At 41.0% G+C, this 20887-nt stretch overlaps 1 protein-coding gene across 1 annotated transcript in view; it reads right to left on the minus strand.

The window, feature by feature from the left end:
* Window positions 1-20887, minus strand: part of LOC306934998 (serine/threonine-protein kinase Nek5) — a gene marked incomplete at its 3' end in the record, with an annotated part of 60053 nt that overhangs the window by 24057 nt on the left and 15109 nt on the right. Inside the window, exons 7-11 of the mRNA XM_079517820.1 lie at window positions 19525-19611; window positions 15928-15982; window positions 15197-15310; window positions 14638-14724; window positions 14099-14201 (exon numbers count right to left, since the gene is read on the minus strand). Coding sequence (XP_079373946.1) covers window positions 14099-14201; window positions 14638-14724; window positions 15197-15310; window positions 15928-15982; window positions 19525-19611 — 446 coding nt within the window. The remainder of the gene's footprint in view (window positions 1-14098; window positions 14202-14637; window positions 14725-15196; window positions 15311-15927; window positions 15983-19524; window positions 19612-20887) is intronic.

Here is a 20887-nt window from a genome sequence, read left to right on the forward strand (position 1 = left end):
GTAGAATAAGTCGTTTAAAGCTCGGTAATATCCCTTATGATCAAATACTTGAGCGCCGGTATGCGGCTATTTTCAGCCCAAAAAACACTAATCAGACGTGTTTTTCACACTGTATGACATACCATGCAAACCCCAAAATGTCCTTTGACGATCGCGGGGTACATGCAATGAGGTTGCATACCGAGCTTGGATTTACATCTACACAGGGTGTATCGTTTTCTGATATTGCGGCTTTTGAGGATCATCTACAGAAGAAAATTGTGGTTTTTTATCATGCACCAGGGCATGGTAATGAGTTATTGCATTTTGAAACTAGTAGACCTCACGAGAAGGATGATGTGTGGTTATTTCTATATAATAACACTCATTACTGTCTCATTAAGAACAGAACCCATTTCTTTGGCACAGGTTATGTCTGTGAACATTGCTATGCCCCCCATAATAACCTTAATTTCCATAATTGTCCTCGTGTCTGTCGTACATGTTACTCTGATTGTGGCCCTTTTACTAAAGGCAGTGGTACGGTGTGCCCCGATTGTAATATGTATTGTAAGTCACCTGAATGTGACAGACTGCACAAAATGACTCCAGAATTACATATTTCCCCCGCATGTGTAGAGATGCGGCGATGCCCCGATTGTAGGGTTAGTTATAAAACTATGAGCCCAAATAAGACCCCTGCAGGAGACTTTATACCAGCAGTGCATAAATGTATACCACCTAAATGCATACATTGTGGTGAAGTTTTATACGGTGACGGGCATCATAAATGCTACATACAACCTATACCCATAGATGAAAAACCCACAGAACGATATTTATACTATGATTTTGAGACGATGTATCATAATAATAAACATGAAGCCAATTTTGTCGCGGTCAAAGAGTGGGACAATGAATATATATGGTATAATTCAGGTCCAAACTGTGTCGACGCATTTATTAAACAGTACCGAGAGCCAAAATTCTCTGATTGTACGTTTGTAGCTCATAATGCTGCTGGATTTGATAATTATATCATTCTGCAAGAGCTGGTGCGGCAGAAGATAAAAGTGGAGTTAATAATGCAAGGATCCAGAATTATTCATATGAAAGACCCTGCCTACAATCAGCGGTATATTGATAGTTTCTCGTTTATGCCCATGCGATTGGCTAATACACCTGCGGCATTAGGCTTTGTGGATGAGTTGGGGAAAGGTTATTTTCCACATAGGTTTAATACAGTTGAAAATGTGAATTATATCGGGGCATACCCTGCCCCCTCTTATTATGGATATGATGAGATGTCAACTAAAGACCGGGGTAAATTTAAAGATTGGTATGATTCAGTTAAACATGATGTGTTTGACTTCCAGCAGGAACTCAAGCGTTATGGGATAAATGATGTCGCTGTTTTACATAAAGCCTGTTCGATTTTCAGAACAACGTTCATGGACTGTGCAAAAGTTGATCCTTTCAAACACATTACTCTAGCAGCGAGCTGCATGGCCGTCTATAAGACCTTATTCATGCCTAAGGATACAGTGGCCCTGACATATAATGGTGCATTTATTAGTCAGAAAAAGGCTTTCTCAAATGTGTCTATAGAATGGCTCGAATATGTGAAACATTCATCCGGCAAGGACATCCAACATGCTATGAATCATGGTGAACATCAGATTGGACCTTTTTATGTAGATGGATATGACTCCATTAACAATACATGTTATGAATTCGCTGGTTGCTTTTTTCATGGTTGTAAACATTGCTATGGTGGTGGCAACTTCAACGTTGTCACGAAATGCACATATGCACAATTGCATTATCAATTCATAGGGCGACAAATAGCTCTTGAATCTGAACATAAGATGACCGTGGAAATCATGTGGGAGTGTGATTGGAATCGTATGAAAAAAACAGACCCTAAAGTCAGGGCGTTTATGGCTACATATAAACATCCTGAGAGATTGGACCCACGTTCAGCATTGTTTGGTGGTCGGACTAATGCGCTGGTAATGTATAAGATTGTGAATGGATATGACGAGGACACTAGTTATGTAGATTTCACATCCCTTTACCCCTTCGTCCAGGCTACCATGCCATATCCTATAGGGAATCCTGAAATAATTTTGGACAATTTTGGCCCTATACATGATTATTTTGGATTGGTCAAGTGTACAGTAATGCCCCCTCGTGGGTTGTATCATCCGGTATTACCACATCGTTGTCATGGGAAATTGATGTTTCCATTGTGTAGGACATGTGCGGAAGAGTTGAATCAAACTTCAGACTGTTCTCATACTGATGAGGAAAGACAATTGTCAGGGGTCTGGGTGACTTGTGAATTGATCAAGGCTCTGGATAAAGGCTACATAGTTGTGACCATTGATGAAATATGGCACTTCAGGGAAAAGTCTACTACATTATTCAAGGAATATGTAAAGACATTCTTGAAGTGTAAACAGGAAGCTTCAGGGTACCCTAGTCACGTAACCACTGAGGCTGAGAAGGATCTATATGTGAGTGATTATCTGGCTCGTGAAGGAATTCAACTTGACAAATCAAAGATCGCTTTTAACAGTGCCATCCGAAGTATCAACAAGCTACTATTGAATTCGCTTTGGGGTCGATTCTGTATGAACCCTGATAAAGCACGCACTGAAGTGATAGATGACCCTCAGGAATTTGCCAAGTATATGTTCAGTAATGAATATGTAGTAAAACACTTCTGTTTCTTATCACATGATATTGCTCTAATCCAGTATACCCATAGCAATCCCAGCGCATCGAGAATGTCTAATATAAACATATTCATAGGTGCTATGACAACGGCGTATGCTAGACTCAAACTATATGATTTATTAGATGCATTAGGACCCAGAGCATTGTACTGTGACACCGATAGTGTGATATATACTTCAAAGCCTGGGGATTGGCGTCCTACGACGGGGTCTTACCTCGGTGACTTAACGGACGAATTGAGTGACGGGTCAAAGGGACCTCCAGACAGCATCATGGAGTATGTCTCAGGGGGGCCAAAGGCCTATGCATATAGGACACGTAACAACAAGACTGTTGTGAAATGGAAGGGGGTTACGTTAAACTCTAGGAATGCTGCCATCGTGACACAGGATGCTTTGAAGAAATTAGTCACAGCATTTGTAGCCAATCAGAATGACACACAATGTGTATACGCTGAGACAGGCAATATTGTTAGGAATAAAACAACGTTGCAGTTAAAGAATGCAACAGTTGTTAAACGTGTACGAATTGTGTACAACAAGAGACGCGTATTCCCCGACTTCACCACTCTTCCTTATGGCTACTAATAGAGATGTTTTTAGAGATGCCGATGGTTTTCAGACCAAATTACAACATCCTTTTAGCATGTTAATAGCGGGGCCCTCTAATAGTGGGAAGACTTTCTTTGTGAAAGATCTAATTGAACATGCTGAACAGATTATCTCTGCTAAAGTTGAGAATATTGTGTACATATATGCTTGCTGGCAAACGTTATATGATGATTTATTGAAAATTAGGCCTATCAACTTTGTGCAAGGAATACCCGAGTCATTATGTGACGATAACCTATTACCTACTCATTTACATAATTTATTAATAATCGATGATGTTATGGATGCAGCTAGTCAGAATCAAGAGGTTCAGAATGTTTTCACAAAGTATGTACATCATAGGAATCTCAGTTGTGTCTATCTACTACAGAACATATTCATACAAGGTAAGGCTAGTAGAACTATTAGCTTGAATGCTAATTACTTAGTCTTATTCAAAACAGCCAGAGACAAGAATCAGATAATGTTATTAGCACGACAGATGTATCCAGGGAATACTAAATATTTTTTACAAGCCTATAACGATGCCACCAGTCGGCCGTATGGGTATTTACTTGTCGACTTTAAAACGACTACACCAGACAGTTTTCGTCTCAGATCCGAGATACTGTCAGACACCTCAGTAGTCTATTTACCTAGAAAACCCCTGTTATAACCATGTCAGCCCTCATTCGTAGAAATCTAGTCCTACTGGAAAGATTGTATAAGGCTAGTCCTAAAACCAGACGGATTATTCTGAAGAATGCTAGTTCAGATTTTCTGAATGCACTGTGTGAAATCTCCATCAATATTCTACGTGGCAAAATACCACTATCAGCGAAACAATATAACGCATTGCAGAAGAAAAAGGGGCATGTGAGATTGATTGCTGATAAACGGATTAATCTAATCAAAAAGAAGAGAATTATTAATCAGAGAGGTAACGGTTTCATTCTACCATTGCTAGGAGCTGCTCTGCCGTTTATTACCAGTCTATTTTCCCGGAGATAGTTTTTATTTTATTTATTTTATTTTGTTTTTGTTATTTCCTTATTTTTATTTTACAATATGGATCATGCTCAGAAAATGTTTCTAGTACCACAGCATCAGCTTGATAGTTTAAAGCAGTTATCATCAACATCATCACCTCGTGAATCTATCAGACAAGTCGCTGAGAATGAATTGGATAAATCAATATTAGATGTCCTGAACACACCTGACCCCGATTTATATGCAAAGGCGAAAAAATACACTATGGTTCTACATAGATATTTGGCCCTGGTGAAGCAGAGAGGGTCCGAAACAGCTATGCTCACATTAGCATTACCTGAGGGCACACAGAACCCCCCTGTGCCTGATATTGTAGAAAATGCTAATATAGTAGACCATGAAGATCATGTTTTGAAGGATATTTTATGCCATATGCCTACCAAAAATAAGAATAATACTCTACACATCTTGGATACATTATCTAAAAATAAAGATGCTATCTCATGGACACCTCAAGGAGAGATAATTATTGATGGAAATACTATTAGAGGATCACATCTTTACGATTTACTGAAGAGTGTAACATCATCATTCAAAATGAATGAGGATAGGAGGCCTGTAGGATGGACACAGTTTCTGAAAAAAATTGCAAAATTGAATATACCCCTAGCGGCCATCCCTAACAATAGCGTCAAGTTGTCTATCACTACCATGAAGCGCAGTGCTATATCTCCACCTCGAAGACAATGGGGTCCTACCGACATAGCGTATGAAATTTCACCAATGAGAAAAAGTAGAAGTCCCAGGAGGCGTAGTATTACAAGGTATACTACATCAAAAGAATGGGTTGACTTATGATATGGTTTATATTATATGTTTTTCTTGATTTCCTTGATTGTAATCTTTCCTTTTTGTTTTTGTTTTAATTGTTTTCATAATTTGTGTATATTGCACACTATGTATGTACTATGCTACTGTGATTCATACAATGCCAACAACGATGTATATGCTATACACTGACAGTGAATGTAACTGCTTATTATCGCTATATGTTTTCTCATGTTATAGTAAAAATAAAAACCATTACATTTGAAATATTTTGTGTCCATGTTTTATTATTATTATTGTCATTATCATTGTTATACACATATATACACACACCTTAACATCAGTTACGTTTGTCACATACAACATTTTACATTCTGTACACACTGCACACACGTAAAATCATGATTTAAACATATCTCAGGACGTATTCTACTAACAAACTTACAGACCATAACATCGTTACAACTTAGATCATCCTTATACAAATTCATCACTTTTTGATAAGAAAAACCCCTCTGCATATGACATAGAAAAAATACACAATGCTGACCACATGTTGTGGCCATGTCATCTTGAACCTGCTTTACAGAATAGCTCACATTAACACAATTCTTCTGAAGAAATATATTTATATCTTCAGGGAAATCCCGATATGTTGGAGGGTGTCCAAATGAATCAAAGAAATAACCATATCGGTCATTAGTGATGTATATGGCTAACCAGTGTGCTCCATCCATCGATGAGGGTTGGGTATTGATAATAACCATAGTAGGGATACTACTAATGATAATATCTGGGAGTTGATCACACGCCAATACCCCTAATAAATGTATGTGTCTCTTAACCTTCTTTTTAAGAACACTAGTTAATTCTATAGTATTCATGATGAGTATCTAGTTTTAATACTCAATAATAATCCACTAAGACTTGTCTACGGTTTGATACCTCTATGACTGAATCGAAAATAGCATAACAGATCATATTGACTGTATGAGGTAAAGGGGCTCTAAATCGAGCCTCCAAACGTACATTCCCAGACCGAACCAATGATACGTGGGCCCCGCAACCCTCGTCTGGTTCTAGATTGAAACAATACAATGTATATCCATGACCAAAATCTCTTCGGGTGATGGCTAGTCCTCTGTCTTTCAGTTGACGACCCGTGGCCTGTATCATCTGATAATATTCCCGTCCATACTGTCCATTATCGAAGGTTGGTTGAAAAGGCCTCCCCGGGAATGATTGACTGTCCGTATGTAGATTCAGGAATTCTAAATTGTAATGATGGAATTTGAAGGGGTTCCTTGTGTAACTTCCGGTGAATGCTTCATGATCGACAAAGCCGATAACTATAAACTTAGGTATCTGACCTAAAAATAAGTTCTCCTGGTTGCATACTCGTGCTCCATTCGGTATAGATACGGTCTTCAAGCACACTCTATCAATAGGATATTTGATATTTGTTTGTGTTAAAGCTCTGGCATGTCCCATTCGGACACCCGGCGCTACCGATACTTTCTTTATGAATAGACTAGCTGATACAATTTTAACCTTATGAGCATCAGCAACAGTTGTAGCCATCAGACAGAAATCATCTTTTGCACGTATAAATTTAATCTTGAGATCAACACCATTTATAAGTAATTTTTCTTGAAAAAACATATCAGAATGAATAGGAGCTATAATATCTACAATTGTACTATCTGCAGTGTATGCAGCTCTCGCATTCAGCCCCACATTTGCACCCCCAGGGTTTGTAACGTCCATATGTCCACAGGTATCTTTAGAGAAGAGGCCGCATCCAAATTGGGTGGATAATGTATCCTCACCATAATTCAATAAACATTCCAATACCCCTCTATAAGGGTAAGTATTAGATGCATGTGATATGAGTGTATCCCCCAGCATAATATCCACTTGTGAGAATAGTGAACATCCTGGATAATTGACAAATCCTACTTCAGCACCTGCAGCAAGATTGGTTCCATCAGCGTTCGTGATTTTCGCTTGTACATGCAAATATGTATTATTCAGATCGAGATAATCCTCAGAACTCCCGGTGATGTAAAACTCTATAGGTGAAGTATCCGTGATGGCTGACAACGGGTTTATCTCATGGTAAGTATTCTTATCAATTGATGTCTGTGTTAGGCACACAGTGAAGAGGTCTAGTTCACTCTTTGAGCATTCTTGCGATTGAGTATGTATCAACGACATAGTGAAATAATGGAGTATAGCTAAAAGATATCTCTAGCTGACGGTCTAGTAGTCCTTCCGACACAAAGTCTAGCCTTTGTCTTCTTCTTAGGTATGCCCCCTACTCTTTTATATGTCTTTCTACGCTTCTGGACACGCCCATATGACTGGAGCGTTGGAGGTCGTTTAATACCCCTCCTATGATGAATCATTAACCCCGATCCCTCCTGGCGTGGTTTTGAAGGTCTATTCATAATATGGGTGACCACATCCCCCACGATATTTTTAGCTGCGGTCTTGAGGTGTGGCTTAGCCATATTGAAACCACTCTTTAAAAGTGGCATAGCGAATCTAAATAGATTTCTAAACATACCCCCCAACCCCGCCCCATACTGTGTGGCTGATCCCGTAAATCCTGGAAGTCCGGATCCTGCTTGATTAGCATAATATGCCATATATCTGTCATCATTCGCAATGTATGGAGAGCCCTTCATTATGCTCACGGTCCTAAGATCTATCACGTATAGGTCTAAAGTGTAATTTAGCGACTACCTTCCCATATGTAAATGGTACATATAGATTCTGATCAGTCTTCAGAGAGATTTCTATATCACCTATCATAGACCTGGACAGACGTGTGTAGTGGGGCTTATCATACAAGAGGTATGGCATACGACGGGCCTCGTCGGCAGTATTTATAGATCGTAATAGAGGCACATAACTATCCCCCACAATCTGATAATCCACAATGTCTGTATACACATATATATTATAACAACCTCCGGAGATATCAGCAGGGTGTGGACTATAACGCATAGGATCATGTAATGGTGATATTTCGAATTTCTTTTCGGGGTCGAATCCAAGAATTAGTGCTAGACGCCCTCTAAATACCACTGTCATTCCCTCACCCCCTATAAAAAATATGCGATTTTCAATAGCATTAAACATCATGGTTAGTTTTTTTATTGTATGGTGTAGTAGATTATTTATTTCTTTAATAACCCTAGAAATGCTATCGTAGACCCCTGGAGGTAACCTTATGTGTATAGGGGTTATTAATAAACCATCTGCTTTACGTGGAGTAAAAGTTATCCAACCATCCTCTTTTGTAAAATTATGCCAGTTACGAGGGTACTGTAACTCGATTAACCCCACCTCATAAGGTTCTTTGAGGGTGATAGGTTTAGCTAGTTTAGTTCTATAATTCCATATCTTGTTAGAAGGGTATACATCTAGTGATGCATTACTAGGTAGTGTTATATAAAACCCTTGTCCTTCCATTGTGTACTGCTGCTATACCACAATCCTCGGATATGATTCATACAATCTCCTCCATTGCCTTATATACCTATATTGACTACTATTCTTGATCAATAATTTCACTATCAGGTATCCATGAGTTGAACTTCTCACCCCATCCTAACCATTTAACTAATACCATTATACGCCCCCCACACTTTTTCTTTTTTAGTATTTTTTCTATTTTGAAAGTCTTATTTTTGTCTATGATAACTTTCTGTAGCTCCTTTTCATAAAATGTCCCTTGTATATCCTCGCCTGAAGTATCTTGTAGTTTGTAAACAGGTGGGGATCTTGGGATACATTCCGTTATTTTAAAAAATTCATCTGTAAATGTCTGTTCATAACCTTTCCTAAACACACCTCTGTATTTTGAGATGCGTACAGTCTCACCCATACTGTATTTAAATATGATCCTATCACTATTCTTAGACTTGTATAGATTGTTGAATACTATATTCTCATTATCCTTATTAACCATAGATGGAGACATTTTAATAGACCTATGGTATGATCCATTATATGCGTCGACTAGTTGTTGTAGAACAGGTATATATCTCCGCGAATTGACTGATGTCAAGTAACGCCACATCTTTGTCTTCAGACTCCTATTGAAACGCTCCACTATACTAGCCTTTGTCTCATTATCAGTCGAGAAATGGTGGACACCATATTCACTCATCAATTGCTGAAATGTCTTGTTATAAAACTCTTTCCCCGCATCCGTCTGTAGTTTATGGGGGGTTCTCCCCTCATTCAAGATATCTTTAAAGGCCTCTGTAACACATGCCCCAGTCTTATTGTGTAGAGGTCTCACCCATGCATATTTCGAAAACACATCTATACAGGTCAGAATATACCTAACACCGTCATTTTCTTTAGAATATTCCCCCATTTCAACTAGATCAGCTTGAAATTGTTTATCTATACCGCTTACAAATACTCTATTTCTCCTGAAATACTTTGCAGCAGGAGCATGAAGTGTATAGACATCCTGTTTCTCTAACCACTTTTTAACCTCCACTATTTTAGGGGTGACCCCTTCTTCTGTTTTAACAGCTGTGATCAGTCTGGATACCCCTCCTAACCCCCCAGGGTTACCAGCATCATAATATATCTTCTGTAAAGCTCCGTCCATCATAACAGCTATACCAACAATGAATAGATTGTACACTAATCCGTATTAAGTATTGGTTTTATTATTAAAAACATACACCGGCATCAATCATATTCATATACATCACACACGAGGTTTCATCGACAGCAATCATCCGTCGAACAGCATATACAACATTATGTCTAGGGCCTTCATATGCACATTGTTTATGCTTTAAGACACACATATCAATGATATAGGCGCACATGATCATCACATAACATACTCCTTTTGAGTTGCATTGTTTTTGATTAAAAAAACTGCTTACAACAGCCATTACATTGTTATCATTAATGATATACCCATTTGGGGCATCATACATAGCTACCAACTTTTTATATATAACACCTGTAGTTTTTACATACTGTATATGGTTTCTAAAAATATCATACCCAGGGGGAAAGTATTCATTTTCATCAGAGTGTGTATACTGATCAATAACAGTATTCATCAAGGCTACAAGCCTATTACAAATAGGATTCTCAACACTATATAGTGCCCCCATTATGTAGAATATCGACGCGGGGGAGCTTTATTGTTCTTCGACCCATATGCTACTACACTGTTGTATAGTTCTATACCATTTAATCTCGGCCTCATTATTTATCTGATGCAGCTTTTCAATAATATACGGTTCAGCGACCCACTCGCTAATAATCACGTCGGCAGCCCCCAAGAGTCGTGATACATGCACATCAATGCTACGCTCCATCAACAAGGCATGGTTCAATGCGATAGGTAATGACTGTGTAAACACCTTATCACATATAGCATCATAGTGTCTCTCGAAATAATATACCTCCGGTTCTGTCAAACATGCATGCTGGAGCTGACTAGGGTGATTGATTCTACAACCGTAGCAGTCTGATTGTAGATCGCGTAAAATTACACTCTCGGTAATCCACCCTAGCACGCCTCTGAGTATAGCAATGTCCTCAACCACCAAACGTTGATTCTTCTGGACACCGTCTTTAGATAATTCCGATACCGTTGCACCCAGGGGGACCTCCTCTGCACCCCCTGTATGGATGATGGACCTACAATCCGCAGAAGCACACACCCCGATCAGATCACGCTGGTTCTGACTTTGTCCAAACTCTTTAATCCATGTATAGATTGTATCATCATCCAGATCAGATACAGTATAATCCACACCATTATCTGTAGAGTTGTCCATAGACTGAAGATTCCACCCTAAATAAGGATGTAAAGAAGAAAAAAGTCATTATATAAAATAATACATATAGTATGTATAAACACAACAACCACAATACACCATAATTATAATAACAAAGCATTATAATAAGTATTAACTATTTACCGTTATTGAAATTCAGGAGAATTCAAGTCTTCGGCTGAGCGGCAATTCAGACAGGTAAGGAACGGTATACATAGCATCAATGCAACTACACGACCCAAGGCCGTGAAGAATCCTTCTCCTGATGCATTCGAATTCGTGACTGAAATATCCTCGGCTGATAGTGTGATCAATCTGCCTGAACACACACTGCAACGAGTCCCCTGCATAACGCTGCATGACAAATAGATCTCTGTTTTCACAAATACAAGGGTCCATGGGGTCTAGAGACAATACATCTTTCCCCTCGTTACTACCCCAAATATCACTTTCCTCTAATTTAAAATCACACACGCACCTGTCCGAACCATCATACACTATATGTGATTCAGATTCCTTGCTCATAGTACGTCTAAGGATCCCACCATTCTTCTTCTTAGGAGCATAACAAACTTCCTCACAAATCATCACATCATTAACACTATCATGATGCACGGTATCAGACATACCTTCACCATCAATTGAAGTCATGACCAGGCGTAGGAATGATTAACCAATATGTCTTGGGTTAGGTAGAACACAGGTGTTTTTGAGAGGATCCTACATACACTGTATGCTAACACACCCTCTGTATTTATTAGGAGTCTACACATTCAGATAAGACATGCCCCTACCCTGTATAAGCCAATCACACTAGACCCCACCTACCCATAGTAGGCCAACCCCCATACACACACACACACTGCATACAACCCCCCTCTAATTAACATAATTAACACAGTGACAGACCACAGTTTGAGACAGTTTGTCTGTTACAGGTAGATAAGAGCTAACTGATAACACAACCATAAAACGGTTGTTGACCAAAGAGGTCGCACCCCAACCATCTGCTGATTACATCCTGTCTATCTGGAATGCAAAGAATGCAAGAAATGATACGCAATAGTCCCCCACCCCCTCTAATGAGGGGGGAGGGGGTTTACAACTGCCAGCTGGCACTTCAAAGATAAGGGCCCCCACCCCCCGGTTTTAACTTCATCTAATTAGCACATTAACACAACAAACAAATGTTTTGAGGAGGGGGGGGGGGGTTTACAACGGCCATCTGGCACTTCAAAAAGATAAGGGACCCCCCAATCTGCCAGCTGGCAGTTCAAAGAGAATGGCCCCCACCCCCCGGCTACAACTGCCACCTGGCAGTTGTAAAAGATAAGGGACCCCCCACCCCTCACCCCACACAGTGGTTCATCTAAACTTTCTATTGTTCTATTCACACCTGGAGCCGGCATGTCTGATCTGTGGGACAGACCCACATGAGGGGGTCACAGGCTGTGACATGAATGGGACATAGAGAAAGGGAGAGATGGGAGATTTAAGCACTTAATGTAAAACACTTAAGCTTAACACTTAAGCAAGAACAAAAAGCACGGCAATACATCACATACATAAATAAAACGATTATAATAATAATAATAATAATAATAATAATTATAATATAATATGATTTTTATGATATATACAATATGATTATGGAATGTATGGAATGTATGGAATGTATGGAATGTAGGGAATGTATGGAATGTATGGAATGTATGGAATGTATGAATAAATTAACATAAATTAACATAAATGACTCACTAGCGCCCCCCTAGTGGTAGTGGCCACAGGGTGTAATGATCAGACACATATATAGACTACTCACACAGCAAATCCAAACATGCTGTGTCATTATTCCACCCATAGATGGAGCTAGTGTCCACTTCTGAGTACTTACACATACCTTCAACACAGGAAGTAAATGTAGCAATACCAGAACGTAGACATTCTGGTATTGCACAATTGCTTTACAAGCAATTACAAGCACAATTGCTGTATTCAAAATTTGACATGAAAATATCATTGCTGTTGTATTTCTTTTCTTCTTTTAAAAAAATAAATGAATCCCCTACTTCATCATACACATATTACAGTCAGTGTCAGACAAAAGTAGCCGATCTACAAGCTTGGCTTGTAAAACGGCTATTTCTTAAAGGGGCATTCCACTCATTTTCAACATTTTACTATGTCATTAATGTACCTTAGAGCTGTTGTGTGGAAATAATAAAAAAGTTCCCCCATTCTGTGTTTCCTAGAACTGGAGGTCTGAAAAAAATCCTTAACATGGTGAAACACATCTTGATGATGTCATCAAGATGTGTTTCACCATGTTAATGTTTTTTCCATAATTACAGTTGAGGTTCAGCACCATAGTGTACATCACAATGAGGTTCAGCACCAGTGTACATCACAATGAGGTTCAGCACCATAGTGTACATCACAATGAGGTTCAGCACCATAGTGTACATCACAATGAGGTTCAGCACCATAGTGTACATCACAATGAGGTTCAGCACCATAGTGTACATCGCTGCAATTCACGTGCCTGTCTTTTACTCTCAGCATGGATTAAAACAATGTTAAGCGTGTTTTTCTTTTCCTGATCTTAATCTGATGTATTGTGATGTTTGTGAGTTTGATTACTCAGTGTAATTTCGAGAATAAACAAAACTTGAATGAAAATATCTGGCTAGGCATATTAGTAAGTATATTAGTTTGTAAATTTATATTTAAATATAGATGTACAAACTAATATGCCTAGCCATGATATTTATTGCTGTTTGGCAAGAGTCCCCCAGGGCTCTATACTAGGCCCCCCTCCAGTTTTCACTCTAATCTTCACCAAAAATAGCAGATCCACAAGCTCCTAATGCGTCGCATTTACGACGCATTTAGGAGCTTGTGGATCTGCTATTTGGGGACAGGGACACCAGGGGGACGCCCGGGTTCATGTGGTTAATGTGAAGTGCACTTGGGTGTAAAATGCAAATAAAATGGACTTGACGAACACATTCTCTCGATCGCCCTGTTGGCTGGAAGGACAACCAGCAGAGGGAGTGGAGAACTAGTGTGGAGCAGTGTGTGTGTGTGTGTGTGTGTGTGTGTGTGTGTGTGTGTGTGTGTGTGTGTGTGTGTGTGTACCTGGCTTGTGTACGGGTCCTGGTTTGGTTGTGGGGGCGTGCGAGGCTGCAGGCGTGTGTGTGTTTCTGTGTACGACGACACTTCTGAACTCCTCCTCCATCATCTACAGAGTCAACAACACAGCTCACAGTCAGGAAACCACACACACACACACACACACACACAGGATATCCTATTGCTAACACGCACTCAGCTAGTTGCGAGCGCACACACACACACACGCACGCTCGCACGCACACACGCACACACGCACACACAAATTACACACAGACACATTATACATACGACATGCACTTGCACAGCACTCGCGAGTGCTAGGGCTGCACAATATGTGGAAAATGTATCGTCATCTCAATATCAAGTCGACACATAATGTTTTTTCTTTTTCATTTGCATGTGTGTGTTTATGAGTGCAGTGTCATGAATACCAATTAGACCCATAGTAATGGTCAAAATGTTACACAGTGCAGCTTCCATGCACTCTAATGGACCTGTGGTGTGGGTCCGGGTGTTCATACTGATGTAATGGACAGGCCTACCTGTGGGTCCAGGTGTCTACTGATGCGTTTCTGCAGGATGGACCGTTTGAGCACTGAGGTGACAGAGGGCCGGTCTCGAGAGCTGACCTTGAACACATGTGTGCAGTGGTGGAAAGTTACTAATAACATTTACTTAAGTGCTGCACTTAAATACAGTTTTGAGGTACATTTACTTCATTAAGTATTGCAATTTTTATACTTCTAAATTCCATAACATCTCAGGGGGAAATGTTGTACTTTTTTACTCCACTACAATTACTTTAAAACGTCAGTTACTAGTTGCAGATTTATTATTAACACAAAATGTCCACGACGCATTTCTCAGATCGTTTATTCGTCACACTCCTGTTGTGTTTGATTGATTGATTGAATACTTTATTAGCAGTTTGCAGAAAAAAGCTCAGGAAAGTACAGTTCAATACAAGGTCTGCTAAGAGGGTTTAAAACCCAAGAAAGCTTATTGGCTTGTTTCCATTAGCGGATTCGGTTGCACATGATTTTCATCGAAAAAAGTAAAACTGTAAAAACTGAAATGAAAACAGTAAGTGGGTCAGCTGACCTTGAAGAGCTGCATGACCAGCATACGAAGGTCATAGGAATAGCGGCTGGGTACTGGGTTATAGCGCCCCCTGCAGATCCTACCCACCAGCTGACGCAGGTTGCTGCTCTCAAACTAGCGGGAAGACACAGAAAGAGAGGAACGCACGCATGCATGTGCACACGCACGCACGCACACGCACACACACACACACACACACACACACTCACACACACACACACACACACACACACACACACACACACACAAAACGAATGCTTGGAATGGCCAATAAAAAAAACTATATACCACATTTCCCACTCCACGCCCCCGGCCTTATTCGACCTTCATGAAGGTCGAATAAGACCGAAACGTTGCTGTTCCCTTAATTAATACACTTTTCGACTGCATTTGAAGACAGTGTCTGCGGGAGCTTTTTCCTTTTTCAGGGTGTCCTAACTGCCTTAGGCTTTAGAAGGCCTTTTCAAAATCGGCCTCAGGTCTAAATGGGTTAAGTGGTTTTAGCATAGAGATGAAGTGGTTGTATATAGAGTTAGTATATAGAGATTAAATAATTTGTTTGGCTGAAGTGTCAATTTTCTCTCTCATCTGTGAGTGAGAGGATGAGAGAGAGGTGTGGTGTTGACTGGATGTCTGTGTGTGTGTGTGTGTGTGTGTGTGTGTGTGTGTGTGTGTGTGTGTGTGTGTGTGTCCGTGCGTGCGTGCGTGCGTGCGTGTGTGTGTGTGCTTACTGGATGTCTCAGTGTGCACAGTTCATACAGGACACAACCCAGAGACCACACGTCCCTGTGGAGAGGACACGCGCACACGCACACACACACACACACATACACACACACGCACACGCACACACACACACACACACAGGTTTCTATAAATTGCTCTCTCTGAATAAATGGGGTGGTGATTGATTGATTGATTGATTGATTGAAGAATTTATTAACAGTTTGCAGAATTACAGTACATTTCAAGCACAAACTCAATACAAAGGCTGTTAACTGTGAGTGGACGACCCAATTAAGCATTACACTTGTTTCCAACAGGGTCCACCATGTTCAAATCATCAAAACATTTAGAGACGTACAAATAGACACTTCTATAGACAGAACAGGAATTCATCAAAAAAGAATTCATCAAGGTGAAGGTTTGTATGCGCGTGTGTGTGCACGTGTGTGCGCACTCGCGCGTGTGTGAAGGTTTGTGTCCGTGTGTATGTGTGTGTGTGTGTGTGTGTTTGTGCGTGCGCGTGTGTGTGTTTGAGAGAGAATATGTGAGAACGCGGAAGACAGGAAGAGTCCGTGGTCGCATGTACTGTAGTCGTTTGCAGCCAGGCACGCACCTGCATGCAGCAACTGGCCGTTAAGTCTGAGCAGTGAGCGTTAAGTCTGAGCAGTGAGCGTTAAGTCTGAGCAGTGAGCATGCTCATTGGGGTCAATATTTACACTCTCAGAGTTACCCTATTGTCCTGCGTTAAGTCTGAGCAGTGAGCATGCTCATTGGGGTCAATATTTACACTCTCAGAGTTACCCTATTGTCCTGCGTTAAGTCTGAGCAGTGAGCATGCTCATTGGGGTCAATATTTACACTCTCAGAGTTACCCTATTGTCCTGAATATAATATTCTTCCAATGGAAATATCCTAATAAACAGGGTCGTATTATAAACCGGGGACTAGACTATTTGACATTCAATGTTCTTTTTCCGTGTCGTCTTATGAACAGAGACGTCTTATTATTTGGCACAATACGGTCATTTATTTAACCCAGGGTTTTACTGTGTGGTTCTGCTTGAAAAGGGACTGAACGTGCGTGAGTGCGTGACCCTCCCTGCAAGTTACTAAAGTGGAGAACACCCATCCGAGACGCCCCCTTAGCGCTGTGAAAAGCATGTCATCGCTGTCGGTGAAAAACCATGTATGTCCAAAACTGTTACTCTTCAGGAAATAGAAAACAGAACCTGGGCGTTTCAGTGGATCCAATGTAGTTATTGTTTAGTCACAACAAGCCCTTGTAGAAATAGCAGATCTACAAGCTCACAATGCGGCACATCGCCGACATGTTGTGAGCATGTAGGTCGGCTATTTGTTTTTTGTTTTTTGGCTTGTTTTGTGTGACACTCTAGTACGACAAATATGGAGATGCAAGGTATTCTGCCCGGCAGCAACAAGTTATAATTACACCCATATGGATAACGAATGGATGACTCCATCATACATCTGTTTGCCTGTTTACATCACCTCTGATGCATGAGTGCTAGAGCTCTAGTATAACACCATCACCATGTCATTTATTCTTTTGTTTTTGCAGCATGCATTCTTGCCATATCGCCAGTAGGCGCGGCAGTGGCTCAGGGTTAGAGTGGCCGGTAGAACCGTGAGGGCTCCCCCAGAGTTAGTGTCGAAGTGTCCTTGAGCAAGACTCTGAGCCCATATTTGCTCCCCATGGTTGGTGCCTTGCATGGTTTCCCTCCGCCATCAGTGTGTGAATGTGTGTGTGAATCCAGCCCTCAGAACGGCTGTCCAACGGTGAAGCTGCCACTATACCTACTGGCCAAAACTGGAAGTGCAGCACGTTCATGGAGGTGGACGGACGTTCAGTGACGTCATGTGCGTAACGTGCGCCAACCCTGACCTCGAATTTGAGGTCCGCTCTCAACTTCCGCTCGCTCGAGCCATTGAGTTATAACGGTACTTCCGGCAGTCTTCCAGGTGCTTCAAAACGCCACTGAGCAACTTCTATTGAAATGAATAGCGGGGGGGGGGGGGCTGTCGCTGTGTGAATGTGTGAATGTAATGCACAATCTATGTCAAGCAGCTTAGATGAAGGCGCTATACGGTAAATGCACCATTACTGTCAACCACATCAACGTAAGGAAATTGGTACGGTTCTTGCCTCACTGTCCTCGAACAAAGTAAACACACGCAATATCCTCTTTTAGTGGGCAGGACACTATCACATTATACATACTGTATACTACTATTACATTTATTATAATAATGTAAAAAAGTGGTAACTGGTGCATTTATATAGCTCCTTTCTCCAAAGTGCTTTACTCTGAGCATTGCATTCACACACCGAGGATCATCGGGAGCAGTTAAACTGTAGGCGTTCCGTGTCTTGCTCAAGGACACTTTGACATGAAAGCCAGGAGGAGCCAGGGATCCAACCCGGGAACCTTCTCCTTCCAGGACAGCCACACTACCTCTTGAGCCAGTGAACCCCCCCCCCCCCCCCCCCCCCATTATCTGATTTCCATTACTTAATTGGGGCGAGCAGAACATAGCTCTATTTTACCCCAACCTTATTTTAGCCTGTAAATGTTTTGTTGAACTTCCGGGTGTCTTAATGTGGACTGAGGAATATTGAGGATTTGTCAGTTAATCATCATGCAGCCTCGGTTTCAGGCTTGGCTCGCTCCAGGATGAAATGACTGAGGGGGGCCAGGGGCACACATCATTGTACACGAAACTTAAACTGAGGGGGCAGAATTTGCAATTGCGGTTTTTTATTATATATTTTTTTTATTATAATCATGTGATGTAAAAATGGCTTTAATGCTATGTATGTAAATGGTGCAGTGTGGTGAAGCCTGTTGGTTGCATCAGCGAGCGAGCGTGCATTTAAAACACATCAAGTGTGTGTTCATCAGACACACTCTGATGTTATCTCACGCTGGAGGTATATTTTTAGCTTTGGCACTGTACGTTCGAAAACATTCACAACAGGATATCCTGCCGTGTGGGTGCGGCAGAGAACTAAACTGAGAGGTGGTCGTTTACAGAATGGGTTCCCAAAGTGGAGTACGGGGACCCCTGGGGTACTTGAGGGAGTTCCAGGGGGTACCTAGCTCAATTAGAGATAGTTGGGAACCAAATGGACCCTTATGGGTCTGTAACTCAGAGAGTGTACAAATGGAACCAGTGTACAAACCAAATTTGTACACTCTCAGAGTTAAATTAACAGTGGTTTTACAATATAAATTGGGGTCCCGAGATAGAAATGCCATTAAATCGGGGGTCCGTAGCATAATGCGTGTGAAACTGGGGGGTCCATGAAATTAATATGTTTCGGAATCACTGCTAGAGCCGTAAAAATCTAGCCTGGCTAATAAGCCAGACCGAATCAGCCGTTGGCAAAACAAAATTGCCTGCCGGCGGATTACAGTGTTGTGTGATATTAGTCTGGCTTATTAGCCAGGCTAGTAAAAATCCTCCCTTATCGGGATCACTGGCATATGTTTTCAAATGGGGGGTCCGTGGCCTAATAAATGTTGATTTGGGGGTCCTTGACAGGAAAAGGTTTGGGAACCACTTGTTTACAGTATACTCACGTCTTGTTGTTGTACGGCCTGTTTTCACAGATCTCTGGCGACAGGTAGTACGGTGTGCCCACACACGTCCTGGCCAGCTCCATGGTGCTGCAAAATCATGACAATATGCACAAAGTCAGCTTTCAATCAATGCAGAACAAGAGCCAACTCAAGTCTGTTTAGTATAGAGGGTTTAAGTGTTTAATTAAACTCTCCTCTTTGTCTCAAAACCGCTCTCAAAGAGCACCTACGGACGTCTGCAGTTCGAAACTGGCCACTGTAAATTTCCGTCCATGCTAAACCCCTTATCCCTAAACTTCTTTGCCTATTTTTTACTATTTTGAAAAACATTTTTGAATATAGTTCAACTAGCTGATCTACATCGACACATTGTGAGCTTGTTGTTGTTGGCTATTTTGACGACAGACAGTCAGTCACTCATATTTGATACAGTCTGTTTCTAGTGAAAACTTAACTAATTCACCAGCAGTAACATTAGCGTTTTCTCTCAGTCAATTGATTCTTCATATCCATATTAGTGAAAAAAGGATGATTTCTTTATTTTTCAAACACAGTTCTTATATGAGGCGATCTAAGATCCCCCTATGGGGATTATAATACAAATCAAAAAGTACACAAACCCCTGGACTTGATATTACCCTGTAGTGATATTGACGTCAGACTTCAGTGCTCTATTGCCTTAGGTAGTTTCCTACTTTGCCTGTTCATAAAATGTACATCTTTTGGTTCAGAGTGCACCCTTTTTTTTGGCCCCTGGGCCCGTGCCAGACAAGCCCATTCAGGGATCCAGCTCTGGGCGAAACACAACTTGCTAGAACAAGGTTTCTGCCCAACAGCAATGAAACACAGACAGAAATATGAACTGCAAACTGCAGGAAACACAAACACAGACAGTAATATGAACTGCAGACTGCAGGCAACACAAACACAGACAGTAATATGAACTGCAGACTGCAGGCAACACAAACAGACACAGACAGTAATATGAACTGCAGACTGCAGGCAACACAAACACAGACAGTAATATGAACTGCAGACTGCAGGCAACACAAACACAGACAGTAATATGAACTGCAGACTGCAGGCAACACAAACAAACACAGACAGTAATATGAACTGCAGACTGCAGGCAACACAAACAAACACAGACAGTAATATGAACTGCAAACTGCAGGCAACACAAACACAGACAGTAATATGAACTGCAGACTGCAGGCAACACAAACAAACACAGACAGTAATATGAACTGCAAACTGCAGGCAACACAAACACAGACAGTAATATGAACTGCAGACTGCAGGCAACACAAACACAGACAGTAATATGAACTGCAGACTGCAGGCAACACAAACACAGACAGTA

Source organism: Electrona antarctica, assembly GCF_951216825.1.
Source record: "Electrona antarctica genome assembly, chromosome: 13".
NCBI lineage: Eukaryota > Metazoa > Chordata > Actinopteri > Myctophiformes > Myctophidae > Electrona > Electrona antarctica.